At 47.4% G+C, this 27,736-nt stretch overlaps 1 protein-coding gene across 1 annotated transcript; it reads left to right on the top strand.

The window, feature by feature from the left end:
* Positions 1–413: 413 nt before the first annotated feature.
* On the top strand, positions 414–26,775 carry LOC139405731 (neuronal acetylcholine receptor subunit alpha-7-like). Its single transcript, XM_071148156.1, has 10 exons — positions 414–465; positions 6,398–6,537; positions 6,722–6,766; positions 6,991–7,100; positions 13,615–13,694; positions 15,843–16,010; positions 16,156–16,350; positions 17,535–17,621; positions 17,702–17,811; positions 25,597–26,775. The coding sequence occupies exons 1-10, from the start codon at positions 414–416 to the stop codon at positions 26,443–26,445; spliced, it is 1,836 nt and encodes a 611-aa protein (XP_071004257.1). The 3' UTR covers positions 26,446–26,775.
* The last annotated feature ends 961 nt before the right edge of the window (positions 26,776–27,736 follow it).

Genomic DNA, 27,736 nt, shown 5'->3' with positions numbered 1-27,736 from the left:
GAAGTTCTACCTGGAAACAAAAAGGGTTCTCCTATGGGGACAGCTGAAGAACCCTTCTGGAACCCTTTTTTCTAAGAGTAACTATGGCCTCTTCTCTTCTTTTTCCCTCTCTCCCTTCCTGTACCTCTCTCCCTGTGTTGCTGCCAGCTTCTCTCCCTCTCCACCAATCCAACCTCCCTTTTTCTCCCTCTATCTTCCTGTGAACTCAGCTGTTTTTTCTTCTTGCCTCTCTGCCTCACTACCCTTCTTCTCTTCCTTGTCTCTCTCTCTCTTCTCTCTGTCTGTTGCTGCCTGCCCTGCTCCTGACATGTCCTGCCTCCCTCCCTCTCTATTCCACTCTACCCTGCCTCTCTCTCTCTCCGTCTCTGTTGTTCCCCATCTCTTTCTCTGCTCTCTATGTTCAGTAGTGCAACATGAGGCAGTCTGTGGCTATCTGTCTGTTTGGACTCTCAGCTCTGCTCCACGGTGAGTGACTTTCATGTTCCCTCTCTCTGTGTGTGTGTGTGTTGTGTATGTGCTTCTACGTGTACGTACACTATGTGCAAGTCCATTGATATATGAGAACTCAACCGCACAGTTCCAGCTGCATAGCAGAGAGAGAAGAGAGGAGAGGGAAATTAACAGAGAGGGAGGAGAGAAGAGGAGCAGGAATAAAGAGAGACAAGGGAGAGGAATGATCACAGAGTTTACAGGTTAGGATGTTGTTCATCACAGTTGTAAAATCCAACTCTCCTGTCTGTTTTAATCCATCATTGGTTGATGTGTTCCTCCCTGCACCAGCAGCAGTGTCTTAGATGGCTAACATATTGTGACTGCATATTGATATGGTACCATCTTGTGATTGCATATTGATATGGTACCATCTTGTGACTGCATATTGATATGGTACCATCTTGTGACTGCATATTGATATGGTACCATCTTGTGACTGCATATTGATATGGTACCATCTTGTGACTGCATATTGATATGGTACCATCTTGTGATTGCATATTGATATGGTACCATCTTGTGACTGTATATTGATATGGTACCATCTTGTGACTGCATATTGATATGGTACCACCTGGAATGCAATACATTGCAATACAACACAACACATTAATCTCCACAAAGGCCGTTTACAAGCTTTGTGGTACATAATAGCATATTACATACAAACGCAACATGCTGTTATAAAGACTGTACTCGATTCTATGTGGGTCTACATTACATTCACTAGTTCTATATATTTATATATTTCTTAATTCCTTTCTTTGACTTTTAGATTTGTGTGTATTGTTGTGAATTGTTAGATACTACTGCAATACACCTGCAATAACATCTGCTAAATATGTGTATGTGACTAATAACATTTGATTTGATTAGATTTTTAGTTAGACATTGCTTCCGAATTTCATCAACTGCACAGATACATTAAGTCTGATACAGTTGTGAAACAGGAATGAGTGAAATCAGTCCACAATGGAGCTGCTAGAAGGGTGGAGGGTTTTAGTGTTTAATGCGTCACTATTTCCAGTGTGGAATAGATCAGACGTTTTAACGGCCACAGAGAGACTAGTCAATCCCCTTAAAGGTAGAGTCAGCGGAATGACGTTGCACGAGCAGCACCGCAGATATTACGATGAGCAAGATGCAAGACTTTGCTCTCACATAGTCACACACAGTATCTGCTTTTGTGCACAGGTTCGCTTCGCGCTATTACAACGTGGTAGCCACTGGACCAAAAGAGCGGTTTAGCCTCACTCTCCAACATTCTTAGTTGTTGCGGAAATTGACCCACTATGCTGTTTACTTTGTTCAGCTACGTCATATTGCTGACTCTACCTTTAACAATTAATGGGCCTGTCTGGATACTATCTCCCTCTCTTCAGTCTCTCTCCTCTTGATTATCCTCTTTCTCCCTCTCTTCACGCTCTCTCTTCTTGATTCTCCTCATTCTTCTTCTCTCGCCTCATCTTTCTCCCTCTCTTCACTCTCTCCTCTTGATTCTCCTCTTTCACCCTCTCTTCACGTCCCGCCCCCTGCCTCTTCCAGTCATCTATAAATCTCTGTACTCGTTTTCAAAGCAGCTTTGTTTAAAACGATTTGAAACCGTTCCATTCAGATGATTTCTTCTTTTTTTGGTGTCTTTCTTCTCATTATGTTTTTATTATTCTCACTCCCTTCTGGATTCATATTTTCTTCTCCTACAGCTCATCTCTTCCCCGTTTTAGATATTCTTCATCTCTATCTGTGCAATTATATCACTTTCGTTCTACACCTTCTTCTATATATTTCTCTCTCTCATTTTTCCAGGGGTGCAACTTTCATTGGGGACAGAGGGGTAATGATACCCCACATTCTGAAAATGCATTTTTGTTCCCCCCAGTTTTATCATTGCACTGTGATACGAAAAACAGCTTCTGTGTGCTTTAGGACTATGCGGACACCTTAGAGTAGTTGGATAGGCTGTTTGGAGGTTTAAGCCAGCTGGATTTAGGACCACGCGGACACCACAGAGCAGGCGGACAGGCTGTGTAAAGGCCCAGCTTCTGAAAGGCTGGCTGGACCAGCACTGGAAAGTTGAACAGAGGCAGATGCTGTCAGTTCATATGTGTTGCGCTCTCCCTCCCTCTCTCTTGAAAAAGCAAGCAGAGCAGAAACTGGCTACTCTTTACTCTTGACTGATGTACAATTGAAGTCGGAAGTTTACATACATGTTAGCCAACTACATTTAAACTCAGTTTTGAACAATTCCTGACATTTAATCCTCGTAAAAAATTCCCTGTCTTAGGTCAGGATCACCACTTTATTTTGCCAGCCCCGTGCTTCACAGTTTAGATGGTGTTCTTCGGGTTGCAAGCCTCCACCCTTTTCCTCCAAACATAACGATGGTCATTATGGCCCAAAAAATATATTTTTGTTTCATCAGACCAGAGGACAATTCTCCAAAAAGTATGATCTTTGTCCCCATGTGTAGTTGCAAACCATAGTCTGGCTTTTTTATGGCGATTTTGGAGCAGTGGCTTCTTCCTTGCTGAGTGGCCTTTCAGGTTATGCTGATATAGGACTCGTTTTACTGTGTATATAGATACTTTTGTACCTGTTTCCTCCAGCATCTTCACAAAGTCCTTTGCTGTTGTTTTGGGATTGATTTGCACTTTTCGCACCAAAGTGCGTTCATCTCTAGGAGACAGAACGTGTCTTCTTCCTGAGCGGTATGACGGCTGCGTGGTCCCATGGTGTTAATACTTGCGTACTATTGTTTGTACAGATGAACGTGGTACCTTCAGGCATTTGGAAATTTGAATCCACAGGTACACCTCCAATTGACTCAAATTATGTCAATTAGCCAATCAGAAGCTTCTAAAGCCATGACATACTTTTCTGGAATTTTCCAAGCTGTGTAAAGGCACAGTCAACTGTCACGTTCTGACCTTAGGTTCCTTTGTTTTGTCTTTGTTTTAGTATGGTCAGGGCGTTAGTTGGGGTGGGCGGTCTATGTTTGTTTTTCTATGTTGTATTTTGCGTTTGGCCTGGTATGGTTCTCAATCAGAGGCAGGTGTCCTTAGTTGTCATACTCAGGTAGCCTTTTCCCACCAGTGTTTGGTGGGTGATTGTTTTCTGTGTCTGTGTGTTCCACACAGAACTGTTTCGGTTTTCGTTTCTGTCTTTCTATTTGTTATTTTGTATTTTCGTGTTCAATGATTTTGTTCATTAAAACATGACGAACACGTACCATGCTGCATATTGGTCGATCTCTCATACTCCTCGTCAGAGGAGGACGAATCCCATTACAGAATAACCCACCACCAAAGGACCAAGCAGCGTGGTAACGGGCAGCAGCAGCAGCAGCAGCAGCGATCTCAGGACTCCTGGACATGGGAGGAGCTCCTGGACGGCACAGGCTGGGGAATATTGCCGCCCCAAGGCAGAGCTGGAGGCAGCGAAAGCCGAGAGGTGGTGGTATGAGGAGGCAGCACGGCAGTGTGGCTGGAAGCCCGAGAGGCAGCCCCAACAATTTCTTGGGAGAAGGCACACAGGGAGTGTGGCGAAGTCAGGTAGGAGACCTGCGCCAACTCCCCGTGCTTACCGTGGAAAGAGAGGGACCGGGCAGGCACCGTGTTATGCCGTGAGGCGCACGGTGTCCCCGGTGCGCGTGTATAGCCCTGTGCGGTACATAGCAGCGCCTCGTATTGGCCGGGCTAGAGTGGGCATCGAGCCAGGTGCCATGAAGCCGGCTCAGCGCATCTGGTCTCCAGTGCGTCTCCTCGGGCCGGGGTACATGGCATCAGCCTTACGCATGGTGTCCCCGGTTCGCCAGCACAGCCCAGTGCGGGCCATTCCACCTCGCCGCACTGGCCTGGCTACGGGGAGCATTCAACCAGGTATGGTTGGGCATGCTCGGTGCTCGAGAGCTCCAGTGCGCCTCCACGGTCCGGTCTATCCTGTGCGCACCAGCCCTCCGGTGGCAGCCCCCCGCACCAGGCTGTCTCTCCGTCTCCTTCCTATAGGTGCTCCCGCCTGTCCACTGCTGCCAGAGTCTTCCTCCTGCCCAGCGCTGTCAGAGTCTCCCGTCTGTCCTGAGCTGCCAGAGTCTCCTGTCTGTCCTGAGCTGCCAGAGTCTCCCGTCTGTCCTGAGCTGCCAGAGTCTCCCGTCTGTCCTGAGCTGCCAGAGTCTCCCGTCTGTCCTGAGCTGCCAGAGTCTCCCGTCTGTCCTAAGCTGCCAGAGTCTCCCGTCTGTCCTGAGCTGCCAGAGTCTCCCGTCTGTCCTGAGCTGCCAGAATCGCCAGTCAGCCAGGAGCTGCCAGAGCCACCAGTCAGCTAGGAGCTGCCAGAGCCGCCAGTCAGCCAGGAGCTGCCAGAGCCGCCAGTCAGCCAGAAGCTGCCAGAGCCGCCAGTCAGCCAGGAGCTGCCAGAGCCGCCAGTCAGCCAGGAGCTGCCAGAGCCGTCAGTCAGCCAGGAGTTGCCAGAGCCGTCAGTCAGCCAGGAGATGCCAGAGCCGTCAGTCAGCCAGGAGATGCCGGAGCTGCCGGAGTCTCCCCTTCCGTCCGGTGCTGCCGGAATCTCCCGTCCATTCGACCACCCAGTCCGAGGTCGGCGGCGAGGGTCGCCGTTTTTAAGAGGCCACGGAGGCGGAAAAAGAGGCGGATAAAAACTATGGTGAAGTGGGATCCACATCCTGCGCCAGAGCCGCTTACCGCGGACAGACGCCCACCCAGACCCTCCCCTCCCCTATAGGTTCAGGTTTTGCGGCCGGAGTCCGCACCTTTGGGGGGGGGGGGGGGGGTACGTTCTGACCTTAGTTCCTTTGTTTTGTCTTTGTTTTAGTATGGTCAGGGCGTGAGTTGGGGTGGGCAGTCTATGTTTGTTTTTCTATGTTGTATTTTGCGTTTGGCCTGGTATGGTTCTCAATCAGAGGCAGGTGTCCTTAGTTGTCATACTTAGGTAGCCTTTTCCCACCAGTGTTTGATGGGTGATTGTTTTCTGTGTCTGTGTGTTCCACACGGAACTGTTTCGGTTTTCCTTTCGGTCTTTCTATTTGTTATTTTGTATTTTCGTGTTCAGTGATTTTGTTCATTAAAACATGACGAACACGTACCACGTTGCATATTGGCCCGATCTCTCATACTCCTCGTCAGAGGAGGACGAATCCCGTTACATCAACTTTGTGTGTGTAAACTTCTGACTCACTGGAATTGTGAATTGTAAGTGAAATAATCTGTCTGTAAACAATGGTTGGAAAAATTACTATTGTCATGCACAAAGTAGATGTCCTAACCGACTTGCCAAAACTATAGTTTGTTAATTAACAAGAAATTTGTGGAGTGGTTGAAAACAAGTTTTAATGACTCCAACCTAGGTGTATGTAAACTTTTATATATATATATATATATATATATATATATATATATATATATATATATATATATATATATATATATATACAGTGGGGCAAAAAAGTATTTAGTCAGCCACCAATTGTGCAAGTTCTCCCACTTAAAAAGATGAGAGAGGCCTGTAATTTTCATCATAGGTACACTTCAACCATGACAGACAAAATTAGAAAAAAAAATCCAGAAAATCAAAGTTTTGAGATAAACTTTTGTTATTGACCAAATACTTATTTTCCACCATAATTTGCAAAAAAATGCATTAAAAATCCTACAATGTGATTTTCTGGATTTTCTTTCTCAATTTGTCTGTCATAGTTGAAGTGTACCTATGATGGAAATTATAGGTACATTCTGTCTACAGGAATGTAGTTGTCTCTTTGTAACTGTCCATTTAGTCTCCTCTGTCTTCTTATTCTTTCCCTCTTGTCATTGCCCTCTCTCTCTCCCGCTCTCCTCCCTCATCCTCATCCTTTTCCCTCCTTATCCCCCTCCCCTCTCTCTCCCTCCCCCTCTCTCAGTATCTGAGCAGGGTCCCCACCAGCGTAATCTATTGAGGGAGCTACTGAGGGACTATAACCGTATGGAGAGACCTGTTGCCAACGACTCTCTACCACTCACTGTCCGATTCTCCTACACTCTCTTACAAGTCATGAATGTGGTACGCTACCATCTTCTCGTACACTTTCATACACACACACACACACACACACACACACACACACACACACACACACACACACACACACACACACACACACACACACACACACACACACACACACACACACACACACACACACACACACACACACACACACTGAACTGTCTTCATCTTATTCCAGGATGAGAAAAACCAGATTCTCACCACTAATGCCTGGCTTCAGATGGTGAGGATGACCCTGCATGTGTGTCCATGCCCGCTTGTGTGTGTGTGTGTGTGTGTGTGTGTGTGTGTGTGTGTGTGTGTGTGTGTGGGTGGCTCCCTGGCTTTTGCTCTGAAAAGATCTGATGTGATTGGTCAAAATACCAATTAGTGGAAAAATATCAGAATTGGTCTGCCTGTGTAACCAGCCCCTGTAACCTTAATAATTTATTGACTGGATTTGTATAGCAATGGTTTGACCACTACCTTCAGTGGAACCAGTCAGAGTACCCTGGAGTGAAAACCCTTCGCTTCACTACTGACCAGGTCTGGATACCTGATATACTACTGTACAACAGGTGTGGGTCTCTCTCTCTCTCTCACTCTCTCTAAAAATGTATTTGTTTATTTAACTTAAAATGTCAAGGCAACCAGCTGCAATAGGATTTATAGTTTGCTCAACTGTATAGGATAGATAGCAAGAGCTTTACACACGTGCGTTGTACTATATACTGAGTTAGGAAGGACACGTGTATCTTTGTAGTGACTGGGTGCATTGATACACCATCCAAAATGGAATTAATAACACCATGCTCCAAGGGGTATTCAATGTCTGATTTTTTTTACGTCTCTACCAATAGGTGCTCTTCTTTGTGAGGCATTGGAAAATCTCCCTGGTCTTTGTGATTGAATCTGTTTGAAATTCACTTCTCGACTGAGGGACCTTACAGATAATTGTGTGTGGGGTACAGAGATTAGGTAAAGAACCATGTTAAACACTAATATTGCACACAGAGCAAGCAATATATATATCTATTTTTAAAGTTGAATACTTATTGACTCAAGACATGCAGCTTTTTATTTTTAATTAATTTCAAAATTTTTCTAAAAAACGTAATTCAACTTTCACATTATGGGGTACTTAGTGTTGTCCAGTGACACAAAATCTCAAAGTAATCCATTTTAAATTCAGGCTGTAACACAACAAAATGTGGATAAAGTCAAGGGGTTGTGTCACGGATCCCCCCGGTACTACTGCTCATTCCATTCACCAGCTCCGTAGGTCAACGTCACCGGCCTTCTAGGCGTCACTGAACTGGATCATTACCACCAACCCCGGACTGTCTTGTCTCATTACGCACCCCTGGTTCCAATTCCCCCTGATTAGTATGTTATATATGTGCCCTCTGTTCCCCATTGTCCTTGTCGGTTACGGTTACCATGTCCCTTAGTCCTGTGAGTACCTGTGCTGTTGTATCGGCTTCCATGATACGTGTTATTGTGCACTTGTTTTACAGGTCTTGTATTATTTAGAGGTTTCCACCTCGCTCTTTTGTTTGGATGGAGAGAATAACACCCCTATTACGTATTATTGCGCCTGTCTCCAATCATTAGACAACATGACAGAATAACCAACCCCTGAAATGGAGACAGCAGGAACGACCGAGCTGTCGACCATCGTAGAGGCAGTCCTGCATCAAAAGGACTGTCTCTCCAGACTCAGCAGCAACATGGACAGCGTGTTGGCAACCATTCTGCGTTTGGAGGGCAATGTACAGTCCCTCCAGTCTCCAGCACCGGTTCCGACACAAGCCCCCACACCACTACATGCCTCCGTCCCATCTGAGCCAGTCCGCGGAATACTCCTGTCCCTCCCGGAGCGCTTTGACGGCGCACCAGCGAGATGCAAGGGATTCCTTCTGCAATGCGACCTGTACCTCGCTCGCTATGCCGAGGCTGTTTCTGGGAGAGACAGGGTTGCCACCGTCATCTCGGCACTGACCGGATGGGCCCTGGACTGGGGTGCCACGGTCTGGGAAATGGGCGGACCCGAGGTCGAGTCCTATGAGCGCTTCACCCTCTTCCGTTCGGTGTTTGATCATCCTGTGGAGGGCCGAAAATGTCTACTCCGATTACACCAGGATCTAGGACTTCACTCTGGATTTCCGGACCATTGCGGCCTCCACCGGATGGAACAAGTCGGCTCTGGTTAACGTGTTCCGCTGCGGACTGCGGGAGGAGGTACAGATGGAGTTAGCCTGCCGTGATGACAACCTGTCACTCGACAGCATGGCGATTCGTTTGGACAACCTCCAGCTGTCCCGACGAAGACCTGCGTGGAATCCGGAGCCCATGGCTACACCTGCTCCGTGGCCAGAGCCGATGGAGGTGGGTTCTGCATGTTTGCCCGAGGCAGAGTGTAGGAGAAGGAGGAATCTGGGCCTCTGCTCCTATTGTGGAGAAAGGGGTCATTTCTCCCTGACCTGCCCTCTATCCACTAATAGACGAGGAGGTGACAAGCCAGGGTATTCTCCTGCTCCAACCCAGGTAGGATGTAAGATCTCCCCTCCTTTTCTGTCAACTCAAGCAGTATGTTTTCATATTAAATTCCCTGAATACCCTAGCCCCTCACTCCCTTTAGCTCTGATTGATTCCGGAGCTGCCCGGCAATCTTTTGCCACTGCATTACGCATTCCTTTGTTTGCCCTACAGTCAACCATTCCAGTTCGAGCCCTGGATAATGGTCCAATAGGGACAGGTCTCATACATCACATCAATGTTCCCGTTTCTCTGCTGACCCATGGGACTCATTTAGAACCTATCACCTTTTTGATTGTTTTCGGTCTCCCCTGGTTGAGTTGGCGTAACCCTGTTATTTCCTGGTCCGAGGGGAGAATTCTGGGTTGGTCGCAGGAGTGTCAGGGGAGGTGTCTCGCTGTGTCTGTCAACACCACTACGGTGGAAAGTCTGGACCACACACCTCAAGTGGAGTTTCCGGAGAAATACCAGGATCTGCATCGGGTTTTCTCTAAGACCCAGGCTACACGCCTGCCTCCTTATCGTGGGACTGGGACTGTGCCATTGACCTGTCTGATGCAGCCCTCCCGAGAGGACACGTCTATCCCCTCTCCTATGCAGAGACAGAGGCCATGTCCTATGTACAGGAGAGCCTCCAGCAGGGTCTTATCCACCCCTCTTCATCACCACCAGCCTCCTCAAGCTTTTTTTTTGTTAAAAAGAAAGATGGGGGACTGTGCCCATGTATTGATTACCGTTAAGTTCAGCTATCCTTTACCCCTCATCCCAACCATCATCGAACAAACGCACAGGGCACAATACTTTGTGAAACTGGACTTGAGGAGCGCCTACAATCTGGTGCGCATTCGTACAGGCCATTACGAGTATCGAGCATTCGTACAGGCCATTACGAGTATCTCGAAATGCCTTTTGGCCTGTCTAATGCTCTTTCAGTCTTCCAGGTCTTTATTAACAAAGTGTTTTGTGACATGCTGGGTCGGGGCGTAGTGGTTTATATAGACAACATTTTGGTCTATTCTGCTGACTGCGCCCAGCATGTCTCATTAGTCAGGTCTGTGCTGGGAAGACTGTTGGAACATATATGTCAAACAAGAGAAGTGTTTGTTTTTCCAGCGGTCCCTGTCCTTTTTTGGCTATCTCATATCCACGGAGGGAGTGGAGATGGAGGAGCAACGCGTCAGCGCAGTCAGGTCATAGCCCATCCCCAATTCTGGGAAAGCAGTCCAGCGATTCCTGGGGTTCGCCAACTATTTCCGGGGCTTCAGCATGGTGGTCGCGCCTCTTACCTCCCTGCTGAGAGGAGGTCCCCAGCAGCTTCGTTGGACGGCGGAAGCGGAGAGGGCGTTCGAGACACTGAAGGCACACTTGACCACTGCTCCCGTGCTGGCACATCCCGACCCTTCACGTCCCTTCATCATCGAGGTGGATGCCTCCGAAGTAGGAGTCGCGGCAGTGCTGTCCCAGCGCACCGGAACCCCTCCAAACCTGCTACCCTGCTCCTTATACTCCAAACAGCTGAGCCCCGCCCGGAGGAACTACGAAGTAGGGGACCGGGAGCTCTTGGCGATCAAGGAGGCTCTGAAGGCGTAGAGGCACTGGCTGGAGGGGTCCAAACACCCTTTCCTGGTGTGGACGGACCACCGCAACCTGGAGTACATCAGGACAGCGAAGAGGCTAAACCCGAGACAGGCCCGGTGGGCTCTATTCTTTGCCAGGTTCCAATTCTCACTTTCTTATAGGCAAGGCTCAAAGAACGTGAAGGCGGACGCCCTGTCTCGCCTCTATGACGCAGAGGAGAGGCAGGGAGAGGAGACCCCATCATCCCTCCATCCCGTATCATCGCGCCAGTGGTGTGGGACATGGACACCAACATACGGCAGGCCCTGCGCACGGAACCCACACAGTGCCTGGAGAACCACGCCTGTATGTCCACGGGTGTGTGAGACCGCTTCCTTTCCTGGGCGCACACGGCGCCTGTGTCGGGTCATCCTGGGATAAGCCATACCATCGCCTGCCTGACGGAGAAGTACTGGTGGCCCATCTTGGCTAGGGACGCCCGGGTTTACATCTCTTCCTGCTCCATCTGTGCTCAGTCAAAGACACCCAGACACCTCCCTTATGGAAAGCTCCTTCCCCTGCCGGTTCCACAATGACCCTGGTCTCACCTCTCGGTGGACTTTGTCACTGACCTTCCCCCGCTCCCAGGGGAACACCACCGTTCTTGTTGTTGTGGTTTTCCAAAGCTTGTCGCCTCCTTCCTCTGCCTGGGCTCCCGTCGGCCATTCAAACCATGGAGGGTCTTTTAACGCACGTCTTCCAGCACCATGGGATCCCGGAAGACTTTGTGTCAGATCGTGGCCCTCAGTTCACCTCACATGTATGGAAAGCGTTCATGGAACCTGGGGGTCACGGTCAGCCTCATCTCTGGGTACCATCCTCAAGCTAAATGGCAGGTGGAGAGGGTCAATTAGAAAGTGAGCAGGTTCATGAGGCGTTACTGTCAGGACCGGCTGGGGGAGTGGGCGGGTTTTCTACGCGCAGAAATCCCTCCGCCACTCCTCCACTAACCCCATTCCTTTCCATTGCATGTTGGGGTATCAGCTGGCCCTATTGCCTTGGCATCCGAGACCGAGGCCTCTGCGGTGGACAAGTGGTTTTGGCGCGCTGAGGAGACCTGGAACGCTGCTCACACTCATCTCCAGTGGGCCATGCATCGGCACAAGGAACAGGCCAACCGCCACCACAGTGAGACACCTGTCTTCTCTCCAGGTGACCGGGTCTGGCTCTCCTCTCGGAACCTGCCCCTCTGCCTGCCCTGCCGGAATCTGAGCCTGCAGTTTGTCGGGCCGTTTAATGTCCTGAGGAGGGTTAATTAGGTAGCGTACCATTTGCAATTCCCTACTGATTACCTCATTAACCCGACTTTTCATGTGTCTCTCCTCAGGCCAGTGGTGCCTGAGGCTGGACCCAGTAATGCCCCGCCTCCTTCTCTGGACATCGAGGGAGTACCTCATTGGGTGTACCTCATCGACTGGGAGGGGTATGGCCCAGAGGAGTGGTGCTGGGTTCCTGTAGTGGACATCCTGAATGCTTCACTGACCAGGGATTTTCACTGTCGGCGCCCTGACCGACCCACACCGCGTCCATGTGGTCGCCCCCCGAGGCCGGTGTCATCCCGCTGCTGGTGCAGTGCGTCGGGGGAGGGGGGGAGGGGTACTGTCACGGATCAACCCCCAGTACTGCTGCTCATTTCGTTCACCAGCTCGGGGGTCTACGTCACCAGCCTTCTAGACGTCACTGAACTGGATTCATTACCGCCAACCCCGGACTGTCTTGTCTCATTACGCACACCTGGTTCCCATTTCCCCTGATTAGTATGTTATATATGTGCCCTCTGTTCCCCATTGTCCTTGTCGGTTATTGTTACCATGTCCCTTAGTCCTGTGAGTACCTGTGCTGTTGTTTCAACTTCCATGATACGTGTTATTGTGCACTTGTTTTACGGGTCTCGTCCCGTGTATTATTTACAAGCTCTTTAGTTTGGGTGGAGAGAATAAACCCCCTATTACGCATTCCTGTCTCCAATCATTAGACAACGTGAAAGGTTGTGAATGCTTTATGAGCTACATTATAATAAGTTACATATTGTGATGAGTTGTTCGCAAATGAACAGCTCTTTTTGAACAGATCTTTTTGATGAACGTCTGGAACCATATTGTATCTGTGAATGAGGCGTTCATTTGACTCACTGCTACTACTGCTTTATGAGCTCCAGACAACCATTCTCTGAAGCTATTCATTCCTCACTGCAGGAACAGTAGGTAGTGAGGAGAGAGCCAAGCAATCTAATTTCGTCATTTAAAATGTATTTGAACTCACATTTCACTATCTGCATAATGGTAGGGAACATTTTAGGCTTTAAATTATAAATATATTTTTTATGTTTCACACATTTTTTTATGCACTACTAAATAAAGAGCTGTTTGGGAGCCAAATGAATGGCTCATTTAGGTGAACGGCACCAAAGATCTGGCTTCCCAAAAAATACTCATCACATACCCTAACACAGTGATCGGAAACTCCTGGTTTACAGGCCACATCAAGCCTGCAAGTCACATAATTGCTGGCTTGCAAAGTTGTGTAATTCCTATTAGAACCTAGCCAGAGTGAAGATATCCAGACTAATAGATTGGATTAGTTTAGAAAAAGGCCTTTTGTCTTTGTGTAGCATAAGTTTAATCAACCAAACAATATGTATGCAAAAACACAGGTATTAAAACAAACAATTCTGAAAATCATCCTGCAATAAAGCATGCTGGGAAATATGTTAATGATGGGCATGGTTTTGAGCAAACTAGAATCTAGTGTTGAGAAAACTAGAAATCCTATGGCAGCTGGTTGCCTTGATATTTTAATCTGAATCAACTTCAATGCTATTTTGAAGTTCACTCAACCCAGAGAATAACGCTGATTAAGCAACTGGTTAAGTTAAAGTACACGCACGCGCGCACACACACACACACCTTGCTGATCTTTCTTTTTTGTCCTTCTCAGTGCCCATGATAAATTTGATGCCACCTTTAAGAGCTATGTGCTGGTCAACTCCAGTGGATTCTGTGAGTACCTACCTCCAGGTAAGTCTATAGATCAACCTTCCTCTTTTTATTCTTCCCTGACCTTCCCCTCTCATTTTAGTTTAACATAGATATAGGGGAGAGTGGGGTAAGTTGAGACAAGGAGTAAGTTGAGCCACGCTGGTTTCTAATAAATCATACACAACATTTATAATTTGATCAAAATTATAAATGGGAGGAAGTCTGGGAAGGAAGTACCTACATGTTTCAGAGTTTACTAGGAGTGGTGGGTTGGAGTCAGGCGCAGAGAGCAGAGGGTTTGGTAAATCATAATTTATTCTCGGGCACAAAACGGTCACGCCAAAATACAGGGCGCATAAAACAGGCCAGCCCAAACACAGGACCAAACCGTCCAGAGAAAACAAACACAAAACAGACCAGCCCAAACACAGGACCAAACAGTCCAGAGAAAACAAACACAAAACAGACCAGCCCAAACACAGGACCAAACAGTCCAGAGAAAACAAACACAAAACAGACCAGCCCAAACACAGGACCAAACCGTCCAGAGAAAACAAACACAAAACAGACCAGCCCAAACACAGGACCAAACAGTCCAGAGAAAACAAACACAAAACAGACCAGCCCAAACACAGGACCAAACAGTCTGGAGAAAACAAACACAAAACAGACCAGCCCAAACACAGGACCAAACAGTCCAGAGAAAACAAACACAAAACAGACCAGCCCAAACACAGGACCAAACAGTCCAGAGAAAACAAACACAAAACAGACCAGCCCAAACACAGAACCAAACAGTCTGGAGAAAACAAACACAAAACAGACCAGCCCAAACACAGGACCAAACAGTCTGGAGAAAACAAACACAAAACAGACCAGCCCAAACACAGGACCAAACAGTCTGGAGAAAACAAACACAAAACAGACCAGCCCAAACACAGGACCAAACAGTCCAGAGAAAACAAACACAAAACAGACCAGCCCAAACACAGAACCAAACAGTCCAGAGAAAACAAACACAAAACAGACCAGCCCAAACACAGGACCAAACAGTCTGGAGAAAACAAACACAAAACAGACCAGCCCAAACACAGAACCAAACAGTCCAGAGAAAACAAACATAAAACAGACCAGCCCAAACACAGGACCAAACAGTCCAGAGAAAACAAACACAAAACAGACCAGCCCAAACACAGGACCAAACAGTCCAGAGAAAACAAACACAAAACAGACCAGACCAGCCCAAACACAGGACCAAACAGTCCAGAGAAAACAAACACAAAACAGACCAGCCCAAACACAGAACCAAACAGTCCAGAGAAAACAAACATAAAACAGACCAGCCCAAACACAGGACCAAACAGTCCAGAGAAAACAACCACAAAACACAACCAACAGAGTAACAATCCTTCACAAACCTAGGCGGACCTAACAGGCTTAAATAGACATAAATCAAGAACCGAAACAGGGAACAGGTGCAACCAATAAGACAAAACAAAACGAAAAAGGGATCGGTGGCGGCTAGTAGACCGGCGACAACGAGCGCCGAGCGCCGTCCGAACAGGCAGGGGAGCCACCTTCGGTGGGAGTCATGACAACATGGAAAAAGTGGTAAGCAAGTTAGGTCCAAAAAAAGTATTTTCAAGTCAAACAAATATATTGTGTTAGATGTTTCATGATGCTTATATCTAAACCAAGGTAGATCATTTAAAGATTGTTCTATACATCAGTTGGGGTCTCTATAAGCTTCAATATGAGGTCCTAAAACAAGAATGAAAGTACATCCTTGGTAGCTGTGTGGGCAAATATAGTCAAAATGTTTGCCTTGGGGTAAGTCGGGCCAATGGCCTTGGGGTAAGTCGGGCCAATGGACTTGGGGTAAGTCGAGCCAATGGCCTTGGGGTAAGTTAAGCCTTTTTTTGGACAAGCTGTGTTTTCAAAACTGTAGGGTTTACATTAATTCTGATTATTTCCAGTGATACACAACATCCTGAAATATATGTAGATATCTTTATTAGAAAGAATGCTATGTTTCCTTTGATGCTGAATGTAACAAATGGCTCAACTTACCCCACTCTCCCCTACTGATAATGCACTTCTCTCTCAATCTCTATTTTATTTTCTCCCCCTTTCCCTTCTCTCACTCCCTCTCCCCCACATCTCCCCTCCCCTCTCTTCCTGTCCCAGGTATTTTCAGCAGTGCGTGTGAAGTGGACGTGCGTTGGTTTCCCTTTGACGTCCAGCACTGTGAGCTGAAGTTTGGCTCGTGGACGTTTGACGGCTGGCTGCTGGACCTCCAGATGCAGGAGGCTGACCTGTCAGGATACATGTCCAATGGAGAGTGGGAACTGCTGGGTGAGAGAGCTCTGTCTGCCCCTGACCCAGGTTGTCCCTCCTCCTTTACCCTCCCTCTCTTCTTTTCCATCCCTCTTGTATCTCTCTCCTCTCTCTTATTTTCTAATCTCTCACTTCCTCTTTCCTCCCCTCCCCCCTCTTGTAGGTGTACCAGGTGATCGTCATGAGATATTTTATGAGTGCTGTACAGAGCCCTACTCTGATGTGACCTTTGTTGTGACCCTACGACGGAGAACTCTATTCTACGCTCTCAACCTCCTCGTCCCCTGTGTTCTCATCTCCTCTTTGACACTGTTGGTATTTCTACTGCCAGCCCAATCGGGGGAGAAGATCGGTCTGGGTGAGGAGAGGGGGAGGAGGGAGAAGGAAGAGGGAGAGGCAGAGGGAGAGGCGTAGGACAGGGGGAGGGAGAAGAGGAGTATAAAAGGGAGAAGGGATGGAGACAGGAGAGAGGTTGGAGGTGAAAAGGGGAGGTCTGAGGTGCTGGAAAGTGTAAAATATGATGAAAAGAGGGAAGATGATGAGGTGTAAGGGAAGATGATGAGGTGTAAGGGAAGATGATGAGGTGTAAGGGAAGATGATGAGGTGTAAGGGAAAGATAGAAGAGAAATAAATGATAGTTCAGAGTGATGAAAAATAAATCAGGTGTTAGAGATGAGATAATGGTCCTGCTGTATAACTCTCTCTCTCTCTCTCTCTCTCTCTCTCTCTCTGTCTCTCTCTCTCTCTGTCTCTCTCTCTCTCTCTCTCTTTCTCTCTCTCTTTCTCTCTGTCTCTCTTTCTCTCTGTCTCTCTCTCTCTCTCTCTCTCTCTGTCTTTCTCTCTGTCTTTCGCTCTCTCTCTTTCTCTCTTTCTCCCTGTCTTTCTCTCTCTCTCTCTCTCTCTCTCTCTCTCTTTCTCTCGCTCTGTCTCTCTCTCTTTCTCTCTCTCTGTCTCTCTCTCTGTCTCTCTCTCTGTCTCTCTCTGTCTCTCTCCGTACCTGCCCTCTCTTTTATTGTTTCTCTGTCAGTAATTCTGCAGCGGTCCAAGAAAACCTCAAGTGATTTTTACAATCAGAAAGCGGGAGAGAAGGGGCGGGGAGGTGAGGGACAGTGATAGAGGGAAAGAAGGGGCGGGGAGGTGAGGGACAGTGATAGAGGGAAAGAAGGGGCGGGGAGGTGAGGGACAGTGATAGAGGGAAAGAAGGGGCGGGGAGGTGAGGGACAGTGATAGAGGGAAAGAAGGGGCGGGGAGGTGAGGGACAGTGATAGAGGGAGAGAAGGGGCGGGGAGGTGAGGGACAGTGATAGAGGGAGAGAAGGTGCGGGGAGATGACGGACAGTGATAGAGGGAGAGAAGAGTTGTGGGGAGCGTAGCAGAGGGACAGTGATGGGGAGAGAGAAGGAGAGTGTGGAGGGGAAGGACAGAGATGGGGGAGAGATGGATGGGTGGGGTGAGTTGGCAGGTAGATAGAGAATTGTACTACCCACAAGTATTGCTGTATTTCCCAGTGTAATAATATCATTTTCCACATTTCTCTCTCCAGGCATTACAATTCTTCTCTCTCAGACTTTCTTCATGTTGCTTGTGGCTGAGATTATGCCAGCTACCTCAGACTGCATACCACTGATAGGTCAGTGAATTGGTGTGTGTGTGTGTGTGTGGGTGTATGTCTCTGTATAAGTGTACTATAATACTGTGTCTCCATCCTAGGTCAGTATTTTGTGAGTACCATGGTTACCGTAGGGATGTCAGTGGTGGCGACTGTAGTTGTACTTCAATACCATCACCACGACCCCAACAGTGGAGACATGCCTCAATGGGTGAGGCTCTCTGTCTGTCTACTGATTATGACGTGTGTCTGTGACTGTCTGTGTGTGTTCCTCTCATATCTGTGAATGTCTGCACCTTGTGTGTGTCCTGTCCTCTTCTATCAGGTGCAGTTTGTTCTGCTGCAGTACATTACCTGGTTCCTCTTATCTACTTACTTTACAGTGCATTCAGAAAGTATTCAGACCCCTTTACGTTTTCGACATTTTGTTACGTTACAGCCTTATTCTAAAATTGATTAAATCGTTTTTTCCCATCAATCTGCATACAATACCCCATAATGACAAAGCAAAAACAGGTTTTTAGAAATGTTTGCAAATGTATATACACTGCTCAAAAAAATAAAGGGAACACTTAAACAACACAATGTAACTCCAAGTCAATCACACTTCTGTGAAATGAAACTGTCCACTTAGGAAGGAACACTGATTGACAATACATCTCACATGCTGTTGTGCAAATGGAATAGACAACAGGTGGAAATTATAGGCAATTAGCAAGACACCCCCAATAAAGGAGTGGTTCTGCAGGTGGTGACCACAGACCACTTCTCAGTTCCTATGCTTCCTGGCTGATGTTTTGGTCACTTTTGAATGCTGGCGGTGCTTTCACTCTAGTGGTAGCATGAGACGGAGTCTACAACCCACACAAGTGGCTCGGGTAGTGCAGCTCATCCAGGATGGCACATCAATGCGAGCCGTGGCAAGACGGTTTGCTGTGTCTGTCAGCGTAGTGTCCAGAGCATGGAGGCGCTACCAGGAGACAGGCCAGTACATCAGGAGACGTGGAGGAGGCCGTAGGAGGGCAACAACCCAGCAGCAGGACTGCTACCTCCACCTTTGTGCAAGGAGGAGCCCTGCAAAATGACCTCCAGCAGGCCACAAATGTGCATGTGTCTGCTCAAACGGTCAGAAACAGACTCCATGAGGGTGGTATGAGGGCCCGATGTCCACAGGTGGGGGTTGTGCTTACAGCCCAACACCGTGCAGGACGTTTGGCATTTGCCAGAGAACACCAAGATTGGCAAATTCACCACTGGCGCCCTGTGCTCTTCACAGATGAAAGCAGAGTACACTGAGTACGTGACAGAGTCTGGAGACGCCGTGGAGAACGTTCTGCTGCCTGCCAGCAACATCCTCCAGCATGACCGGTTTGGCGGTGGGTCAGTCATGGTGTGGGGTAGCATTTCTTTGGGGGGGTGCACAGCCCTCCATGTGCTCGCCAGAGGTAGCCTGACTGCCATTAGGTACCGAGATGACATCCTCAGACCCCTTGTGAGACCATATGCTGGTGCGGTTGGCCCTGGGTTCCTCCTAATGCAAGACAATGCTAGACCTCATGTGGCTGGAGTGTGTCAGCAGTTCCTGCAAGAGGAAGGCATTGATGCTATGGACTGGCCCGCCCGTTCCCCAGACCTGAATCCAATTGAGCACATCTGGGACATCATGTCTCGCTCCATCCACTCCTGCACCACAGACTGTCCAGGAGTTGGCGGATGCTTTAGTCCAGGTCTGGAAGATCCCTCAGGAGACTATCCGCCACTTCATCAGGAGCATGCCCAGGCGTTGTAGGGAGGTCATACAGGCACGTGGAGGCCACACACACTACTGAGCCTCATTTTGACTTGTTTTAAGGACATTACATCAAAGTTGGATCAGCCTGTAGTGTGGTTTTCCACTTTAATTTTGAGTGACTCCAAATCCAGACCTCCATGAGTTGATAATTCCATTGATAATTTTTGTGTGATTTTGTTGTCAGCACATTCAACTATGTAAAGAAAAAAGTATTTAATAAGAATATTTCATTCATTCAGATCTAGGATGTGTTATTTTAGTGTTCCCTTTATTTTTTTGAGCAGTGTATATATATGAAAAATGAAATATGACATTTACACAAGTATTCAGACTCTTTACTCAGTACTTTGTTGAAGCACCTTTATCAGCAATTATAGCCTTGGGTCTTCTTGGGTATGACGCTACAAGCTTGCACACCTGTATTTGGGGAGTTTCTCTCATTCTTCTCATTCTTCTCTGCAGATCCTCTTAAGCTCTGTTAGGTTGGATGTGGAGTGTCGCTGCACAACTATTTTCAGGTGTCTCCAGAGATGTTCGATCGGGTTCAAGTCCGGGCTCTGGCTGGGCCACTCAAGGACATTCAGAGACTTGTCCTGAAGCCACTTCTGTGTTGCCTTGGCTGTGTGCTTAGGGTCATTGTCCTGTTGCAAGGTGAACCTTTGACCCAGTCTGAGGTCCTGAGCGCTCTGGTGCAGGTTTTCATCAAGGATAGCTTGTTAGCTTGTTAGCCTGCTAACTGTCTGAATCGCTGTGTCCCCAGCCAGCCCAACCACTCACTGGACCCTCATGTTCACTTGGCTACGCATGTCTCTCTCTAATATCAATATGCCTTGTCCATTACTGTCCTGGTTAGTGATTACTGTCTTATTTCACTGTAGAGCCTCTAGCCCTGCTCAATATGCCTTAACCAACCATGTTGTTCCACCTCCTACATATGCGATGACATCACCTGGTTTAAACATCTCTAGAGACTATATCTCTCTCTTCATTACTCAATGCCTAGGTTTACCTCCAATGTACTCACATCCTACCTTACCTTTGTCTGTACACTATGCCTTGAATCTATGCTATCGTGCCCAGAAACCTGCTCCTTTTACACTCTGTTCTGAACGTGCTAGACGGCCAGTTCGTATAGTCTTTAGCCGTACCCTTATCCTACTTCTCCTCTGTTCCTCTGGTGATGTGGAGGTTGTCGTGGAAATTTCTTATATTTACCAAATCATGAGAGCAAACCACACACAAGTCAGAGTTAGTTATCACAAAGTCCATTTTTAATTATATGAGCTCTATCACAACCCTGTGACTCTCAGATCAATTCAGTGTCTATCAATGAATTCTCTGAGAGTCCCTTCCACATTTCAACTGAGATCCTTTATAGCAAAGACACACAGGATAAGACAGCATAGGCATAATTCATCGTTCAGCTTTGTCTCCTAAAACATGTTCTTTACTCAAACTCAGAACCATAAACCAATCCTCCATATCAACAGGCATATATCAAATCCATCCTATCTTGACAAGATCACAGAGACACACTGACTGGCACACAGACATTGTGGAGCCAAGAGATACACGCTTGACCTCTCCCCTCTCTCCGGCCCCAGCAACTTAGTCTTGACATAGAACAGATACTGCAACCCCGCCACAGTATTATACAAAAATAACATTCTGATGAGAAGTAACTTACAAACATATGATGAATATAAAACATCTTACCTATGTTACCATTCCATTCTGATTATTCCCCAACAAGGTTAATCCAGGTCCTGCAGTGCCTAGCTCCACTCCCACTCCCCAGGTGCTCTCATCTGTTGACTTCTGTAAACGTAAAAGCCTTGGTTTCATGCATGTTAACACTAGAAGCCTACTCCCTAAGCTTGTTTTACTCACTGCTTTAGCACACTCAGCCAACCCAGATGTCTTAGCCATGTCTGAATCCTGGCTTAGGAAAACCACCAAAAACCCTGAAATCTCCATTGCTAACTATAATGTTTTCCGCCAAGATAGAACTGCCAAAGGGGGCGGTGTTGCAATCTACTGAAAATATAGCCTGCAGAATTTTGTATTACTTTCTAAGTCTGTACCCAAACAATTTGAGCTTCTACTTCTAAAAATTCACCTTTCCAGAAACAAGTCTCTCACTGTTGCCGCTTGCTATAGACCTCCCTCTGCCCCCAGCTGTGCCCTCGATACTATATGTGAACTGATTTCCCATCATCTATCTTCTGAGCTTGTGCTACTAGGTGACCTAAACTGGGACATGCTTAACACCCCGGCCATCCTACAAACTACGCTTGATGCCCTCAATCTCACACAAATTATCAATGGACCTACCAGGTACAACCCCAAATCAGTAAACACGGGCACCCTCATAGATGTCATCCTAACTAATTCGCCCTCCAAATACACGTCTGCTGTTTTCAATCAAGATCTCAGCGATCACTGCCTCATTGCCTGCATCCGTAATGGGCCTGCGATCAAACGACCACCTCTCATCACTGTCAAACGCTCCCTGAAACACTTCTGCGAGCAGACCTTTCTAATCGACCTGGCCGGGGTATCCTGGAATGACATTGACCTCATCCCGTCGGTAGATGATGCCTGGCTATTCTTTAAAAGTGCCTTCCTCACCATCTTAAATAAGCATGCCCCTCTCAAAACATTATGTACTAGGAATAGATATAGTCCTTGGTTCACGCCAGACCGGTCTGCCCTTGACCAACACAAAAACATCCTGTGGCGTTCTGCATTAGCATCGAATAGCCCCCGTGATATGCAACTTTTCAGGGAAGTTAGGAACAAATATACACAGGCAGTTAGAAAAGCTAAGGCAAGCTTTTTCAAACAGAAATTTGCATCCTGTAGTACTAACTGAAAAAAGTTCTGGGACACTGTAAAGTCCATGGAGGATAAGAGCACCTCCTCCCAGCTGCCCACTGCTCTGAGGCTAGGAAACATTGTCACCACCGATAAATCCGCTATAATTGAGAATTTCAATAAGCATTTCTCTACGGCTGGCCATGCTTTCCACATTGCTACCCCTACCCCGGTCAACTGCCCGGCACCCTCCACAGCAACCCGCCAAAGCCCCCACCATTTATCCTTTACCCAAATCCAGATAGCCGATGTTCTGAAAGAGTTGCAAAATCTGGACCCCTACAAATCAGCCGGGCTAGACAATCTGGACCCTCTCTTTCTAAAATTATCTGCCGAAATTGTTGCAACCCCTATTACTAGCCTGTTCAACCTCTCTTTCGTATCGTCTGAGATTCCCAAAGATTGGAAAGCTGCCGCGGTCATCCCCCTCTTCAAAGGGGGTGACACTCTAGACCCAAACTGCTACAGACCTATATCTATCCTACCCTGTCTTTCTAAGGTCTTCGAAAGCCAAGTTAACAAACAGATTACTGACCATTTCGAATCCCACCATACCTTCTCCGCTATGCAATCTGGTTTCAGAGCTGGTCATGGGTGCACCTCAGCCAAGCTCAAGGTTCTAAACGACATCCTAACCGCCATTGATAAGAGACATTACTGTGCAGCCGTATTCATTGACCTGGACAAGGCTTTCGACTCTGTCAATCACCACATTCTTATCGGCAGACTCGACAGCCTTGCTTTCTCAAATGATTGCCTCGCCTGGTTTACCAACTACTTCTCTGATAGAGTTCAGTGTGTCAAATCGGAGGGCCTGTTGTCTGGACCTCTGACAGTCTCTATGGGTGTGCCACAGGGTTCAATTCTCGGGCCGACTCTCTTTTCTGTATACATCAATGATGTTGCTCTTGCTGCTGGTGATTCTCTGATCCACCTCTACGCAGACGACACCATTCTGTATACTTCTGGCCCCTACATGGACACTGTGTTAACTAACCTCCAGACGAGCTTCAATGCCATACAACTCTCCTTCCGTGGCCTCCAACTGCTCTTAAACGCAAGTAAAACTAAATGCATGCTTTTCAATCGATCGCTGCACGCACCTGCTCGCCCGTCCAGCATCACTACTCTGGACGGCTCTGACTTAGAATACGTGGACAACTACAAATACCTGGGTGTCTGGTTAGACTGTAAACTCTCCTTCCAGACTCACATTAAGCATCTCCAATCCAAAATTAAATATAGAAAAGGATTCCTATATCGCAACAAAGCATCCTTCACTCTTGCTGCCAAACATACCCTCGTAAAACTGACCAACCTACCAATCCTTGACTTCGGTGATGTCATCTATAAAATAGCCTCCAACACTCTACTCAACAAACTGGATGCAGTCCTTCACAGTGCTATCTGTTTTGTCACCAAAGCCCAATACACTACCCACCATTGCGACCTGTACGCTCTCGTTGGTTGGCCCTCGCTTCATACTCGTCGCCAAACCCACTGGCTACAGGTTATCTACAAGTCTCTGCTAGGTAAAGCCCCGCCCTATCTCAGCTCACTGGTCACCATAGCAGCACCCACTCGTAGCACGCGCTCCAGCAGGTATATCTCACTGGTCATCCCCAAAGCCAATTCCACCTTTGGTCGTCTTTCCTTCCAGTTCTCTGCTGCCCATGACTGGAACGAATTGCAAACATTTCTGAAGCTGGAGACTCACATCTCCCTCACTAGCTTTAAGCACCAGCTGTCAGAGCATTTTACAGATCACTGCACCTGTACATAGCCTATCTGTAAACAGCCCATCTATCTACCCACCTCATCCCCATACTGGTATTTATTTATTTATTTTGCTCCTTTGCACCCCAGTATCTCTACCTGCACATTCATCTTCTGCCGATCTACCATTCCAGTGTTTAATTGCTATATTGTAATTACTTCGCCACCATGGCCTATTTATTTCCTTAACTTACCTCATTTGCACTCACTGTATATAGACTTTTTGTTTTCTTTTGTTCTACTGTATTATTGACTGTATGTTTTGTTTATTCCATGTGTAACTCTGTGTTGTTGTATGTGTCGAATTGCTACGCTTTATCTTGGCCAGGTCGCAGTTGCAAATGAGAACTTGTTCTCAACTAGCCTACCTGTTTAAATAAAGGTGAAATAAAAATGAAAAATAAATCAAAATAAAATAAAATAAAAAGGATATCTCTGTACTTTGCTCTGTTCATCTTTCCCTCGACCCTGACTAGTCTCCCAGTCCCTGCCTCTTAAAAACACCCCCACAGCATGATGCTGCCTCCGCCATGCTTCAATGTAGGGATGGTACCAGGTTTCCTCCAGACGTGAGGCTTGGCATTCAGGCCAAAGAGTTCAATCTTGGTTTCATCAGACCAGAGAATATTTTGCTCATGGTCTGAGAGTACTTTGGGTGCTTTTTGTTAAACTCCAAGTGGGCTGTCGTGTGCCTTTTACTGTGTGGCTTTGTCTGGCCACTCTACTGTAAAGGCCTGATTGGTGGAGTGCTGCAGAGATTGTTGTCTTCTGGAGTATTCTCCCATCTCCACAGAGGAACTCTGGAGCTCTGTCAGAGTGACCATCGGGCTCTTGGTCACCTCCCTGACCAAGGCCCTTCTCCCCCGATTGCTCAATTTGGCCGGGCGCAGCTCTAGGAAGAGTCTTGCTGGTTCCAAACTTCTTCACTTTAAGAACGATGGAGGCCACTGTGTTCTTGGACCTTCAATGCTGCAGAAATGTTTTGGTATCCTTCCCCAGATCTGTGTTTGACACAATCCTGTCTCTGAGTTCTACGGACAATTCCTACGATGTCATGGCTTGGTTTTTTCTCTGGACCTTATATAGACTGGTGTGTGCCTTTCCAAATATTGTCAAATCAATTTAATTTACCACAGGTGGATTCCAAACAGGTTGTAGAAACATCTCAAGAATGATCAATGGAAACAGGATGCACCTGAGCTCAATTTTTAGTCTCATAACAAAGGGTCTGAATACTTATGTAAATAAGGTATTTCTGTTTTTTATATTTCATACATTTTCAAAAATGTCTAAATACCTGTTTTCGCTTTGTCATTATCGGGTATTTTGTTTTGATTGATGAGGAAAAATGTTTATTTAATCCATTTAGAATAAGGCTGTAATATAACAAAATGTGGAAAAAGGAAAGGGGTCTGAATACTTTCCAAATGCATTGTATTCCGTGTGTGTGTGTGTCCTCTCCCTCTCTCAGTTGGTTCTGCCACAGAAGGTCACTGGGTCCACTTACTTACTTACTTACTTACTTACTTACTGTGTGTGTGTGTCTCTCAGGTTGAGTTGGTTCTACTCCAGTGGGTTCCATGGTTTCTGAGGATGAAGTGTCCAGAAGAGTGGGGTGAGCTCACACCCCACCACAGCCCCTCCAACCCCCAGACCAAGACCTGCTCCTCTGCCCCTCCCACCACCACCACCCCAGCCCCCTTAACCTTCCCCCAGAGCCTCACCTCTCTGCAGGCCAGTCTAAGCCAGCTCAGCCAGCCCCTACCACACCCACCTTCCAACCCTACCCTCCAGTCCTATCCCAACTATAATCCAAACCCCCAGCCTAATATCCACCTTAACCCAAATCGATATCCCCAGCCCCTTCTTAATCTCCCCTCCATCCCCCACGCTCAGCCGAATGGACACCTGCCATACATGGGCTTCCAGAGTCCTCCTGAACCTGACCCTGCTGTCACCTGGAGAGGAGGAAGAGGAGGAGGAGAAGAAAGAAGGGGTTCTGACACCCGCATCCTCCACCACCACCCACCCTCCTCCACAATGTTGGGTAGCCCCCGTTCACAACCCCCCACATCTCCAGACCCTGACCCCTCATCCTCAGGTTCCAGCTGTGTGGAGGATGGGGCTGGGGCAAGTACTTGCCATGCCCAGGTCAGGGTGTTCCAGGCTGGGGAAGCAGAGGCCCAGCTCCAGGCCCTGCTGGTGGAGGTGCGGTTCCTGGCCGAGGGTCTCCGTGAGCAGGACCGCAGGGTGAGCGTGGCGGAGAAGTGGCAGTTTGCAGCAGTGGTCATCGACCGTTTGTGTCTGGTGGGGTTCAGTGTGTTCAACATAATTTGTACCATTGCAATCCTCATGGCCGCACCCAACTTTGCAGAGGCCGCCTCCAAGGACTTCTTCTGAGAAAGAGCCCCGCTGCTTCTAAATCGTTGCCACCACTCAAAAAAACAACAACAACATATATCCATATTTCTGCCAAGATGCGCTTTTAAGATCAGATTGACAAGTTATAACGCATATTTATTGCATTTGATGCATTCAGAGTCTTTGGGGATTTTCATTTGGGGTAAATGGAGATTGGCAAACCCATGCTTAAGCTTATTTAAAGCTGCTATGCTGCATCAGTTGGGCTACAGGTTATAATTATTTTAAAGAGACATTTTGTAGAATGTCCTCTTAAAAAGTCACCAGAAGTGACCATCTAACAGTCCTAAAAAAATATTTAACAAACATCCTGGGGGAGCATGCTCCCGGACCCCCCCCCCCCAGAAAGGGAGTGGGAGACTATGGAGCAATTTCAGTGGGAACATAAATTGTATTTGAATTCCATAATTTAGAATTTGTATTATGATATTGAATTTAAATTCTGTGCAATTACTGTGCATGTCTTCTGTTTTCCGGGTCTTCATGCCCAGTTTGGCTAATGTAGGGAGTTATGTGTCAATTCCTTCACTGATGAGGATGTTTTTGTCCTTTGGCCATTTGTTAATGAATGTGATATGTGTGATGATGGGAACTGGACAGAGAGGGGTCAGAAGTCATATTGGGCTGGCACCAGGTTCTGTGGCTTCAGCTCAGCTCAGCACTGCTTCAAACAAAAGAACCATACACACGAACACACACTAATAAATCAAACATAACTGGTTGTTGACAGACTGTCTGGAGGAACTACAATAGGTGTCAGTCTACGTTTTGCATCTCAAAATAAATAATCTTATTTTCTACTTTTCTATGTCTTTTCTGGACGGTGTCCCTCCGATCGAAGACGCAGAGGGAGAGATGCAGAGGGAGAGGTGGAGGAAGGGAAGGAGAGGGAGAGATGCAGAGGGAGAGAGATGGAGGAAGGGAAGGAGAGGGAGAGATGCAGAGGGAGAGGTGGAGGAAGGGAAGGAGAGGGAGAGATGCAGAGGGAGAGGTGGAGGAAGGGAAGGAGAGGGAGAGATGCAGAGGGAGAGGTGGAGGAAGGGAAGGAGAGGGAGAGATGCAGAGGGAGAGGTGGAGGAAGGGAAGGAGAGGGAGAGATGCAGAGGGAGAGGTAGAGGAAGGAGAGGGAGAGATGCAGAGGGAGAGATGCAGAGGGAGAGGTGGAAGAAGGGAAGGAGAGGGAGAGATGCAGAGGGAGAGAGAGACAGAGGCAGAGAGGCAGAGAGAGAGAGGCAGAGGCAGAGATTGATATGGGATAGAGATAGGCAGA

This window comes from Oncorhynchus clarkii, chromosome 3 (assembly GCF_045791955.1).
Source record: "Oncorhynchus clarkii lewisi isolate Uvic-CL-2024 chromosome 3, UVic_Ocla_1.0, whole genome shotgun sequence".
Lineage (NCBI taxonomy): Eukaryota > Metazoa > Chordata > Actinopteri > Salmoniformes > Salmonidae > Oncorhynchus > Oncorhynchus clarkii.
The sequence above is the reverse complement of the archived record's forward strand: the minus strand, read 5'-3'. Positions and strand labels throughout refer to the sequence as shown.